Genomic DNA, 1,952 nt, shown 5'->3' with positions numbered 1-1,952 from the left:
ATGTGGCGCACAAAATTTTGCTTAATTCAGTGTTGGTACCAATTTTCACGTGTTTTCTGGTCTTTCGGTGCTGTTGATGGTTGTCCGAGGTGACGAAAACCTTGAGCAATAAGACTCCATTAAAAGAAATTATGGGCTTTCCTAAATGTGCAGTTCAGCGGATTTGTAATGCAAATCCTGAAAACACTGCATGGGGTCCAACAATATGCACGCGTAGGCTGTCGAACAAACGATGGGATGGTGTGCCAAGGGATACGATATCCAGACAGCTCATCGTCTCTCCCCTGAGGACAGCAAAACAGATCTGGTAATATGTTTAACAGAACCCCTTCATGTTATATGGAGCGAAGTGTGATACCCCTAGGATGAGTTACTTATACAATAATTCTAAACTCCCAAAAGCGTACGCGAATACAGTCGCAGCACAGAAAGTGTTCCTTGGCATTATCCTGGATGGGGAGGCGTTTCTGTAACAATCGAACTGAGTTCGACCTTGGGTGATGGTGCGTACACGGTGTTTGACCTCTAATATGCACCAGAACAATATTCTGCGTTTGTTGGTCAACATTGGTAATCTTACTTGACATAAACACTGCCTTCTATTTCAGTGGTCGCTGGGCGTTCTGGTAGTGTCCTACCTATTGGTGTACCACTAAACATGTTGTTCATGTTGGCCGAGCAGGATCCACAGTAGACTGTCGCTAGAATCCTCTGCATCTAGTAGTATAAAGAAACGAAAGAGATGTGCAACCTTGGTTGCCCATCTCTTTCGTTTCGTTATGGATTCGGTCATCGGACAGTGTTTGACACTGTCTGATGGCGGCTTGATCGAAACGCGCCTGTGGCGTTTGTTTGTAGTCATTGAGTATGCAAACATTGTTGTTCTTAGGTCGGACCCCATACGAACGCAGCCAATAAACTGAAAAACTGGTGCATAATTCAGTGTATACTTACCACCTGGAAAATGTAGGTTGTCACTGGAAGACTGGTAGGGAGTAAACGCAAACCTAGTGGTTCCATTTGAATCGATCGATGTAGTCGCCTCGTGCATTGGCTTCGGTATTTTGAATATGGAAGGCTGGGTAGCCTTTGTAAACATGTACTGCCTCAATTGTATAACCCTACAGTGTCAGAAACCGAGTGCATCGTTTTATATTACATAACCCATGTTATTGTGTCTCTTCATTAATCCGCCGGAAAGTGTGGTTCAATGAAATAACATTGCCGGTAAATCGATGGCGAATATAAGATCTCGGTTAACTAGACTAGTTATTTTCGGGTAAAGAAGGCACCGTATAAAATCTTGGGCATGAGTTTGTCAGCATGTTCATAGTCATAGGAAACTATGACCAGGATATTTCTCCACTTTGGATTAAATTAGTTTCCGATCGTGGATATTAGTTGGTGTTAGAATCTTTTGAGTCTTCTTAAGACGCCAAGCCTCCGTGTGAACACATTTCCAGTGTGTTTGGATGGGTGCGACTGAAGTATAGTTATGATAATAATAAAAACTGACCCGGCTGCCAATTTCATTTCAGCTTTTGTTGGCGAATTGACCATGAAGAGCAATGAGGAAATGGTCAAGTGGCTCTTACCGGTTTTCATCGGTTTCGCCATCCGTTCTAGTGTCTTACTTCATCCGCATTCTGGTCAAGCCAAACCACCCATGTACGGTGACTACGAGGCTCAACGGCACTGGATGGAAGTCACCACCAATTTGCCTGTGCGTGAGTGGTACTTCAATACAACTGATAATGATCTGAACTATTGGGGTCTTGACTATCCTCCTCTGTCCGCTTACCACAGTTGGGCAATGGGAAAGATCTCCGAGCACCTCAACCCTGCATGGACTAGCCTGTTCACGAGTCGAGGGATGGAGACATATGATCATAAAGTTTTTATGCGATACACTGTCTTACTGGCTGATCTATTTATCTTTGTACCGTCCGTGT

General features: G+C 44.0%; 1 protein-coding gene across 1 annotated transcript in view; it reads left to right on the top strand.

Moving 5' to 3' along the window:
- Window positions 1-1,558: 1,558 nt before the first annotated feature.
- T265_02856 (hypothetical protein) overlaps window positions 1,559-1,952 on the top strand; it is a gene marked incomplete at both ends in the record, with an annotated part of 1,380 nt that continues 986 nt past the window's right edge. Inside the window, one exon of the mRNA XM_009167200.1 lies at window positions 1,559-1,727. Within this exon, the coding sequence (XP_009165464.1) occupies window positions 1,559-1,727 (169 nt within the window). The remainder of the gene's footprint in view (window positions 1,728-1,952) is intronic.

The sequence above is a fragment of the Opisthorchis viverrini genome (assembly GCF_000715545.1).
Source record: "Opisthorchis viverrini unplaced genomic scaffold opera_v5_37, whole genome shotgun sequence".
In the NCBI taxonomy this organism is placed as follows: Eukaryota; Metazoa; Platyhelminthes; class Trematoda; order Opisthorchiida; family Opisthorchiidae; genus Opisthorchis; species Opisthorchis viverrini.
This window is presented reverse-complemented; position numbering and strand designations above follow the sequence as displayed.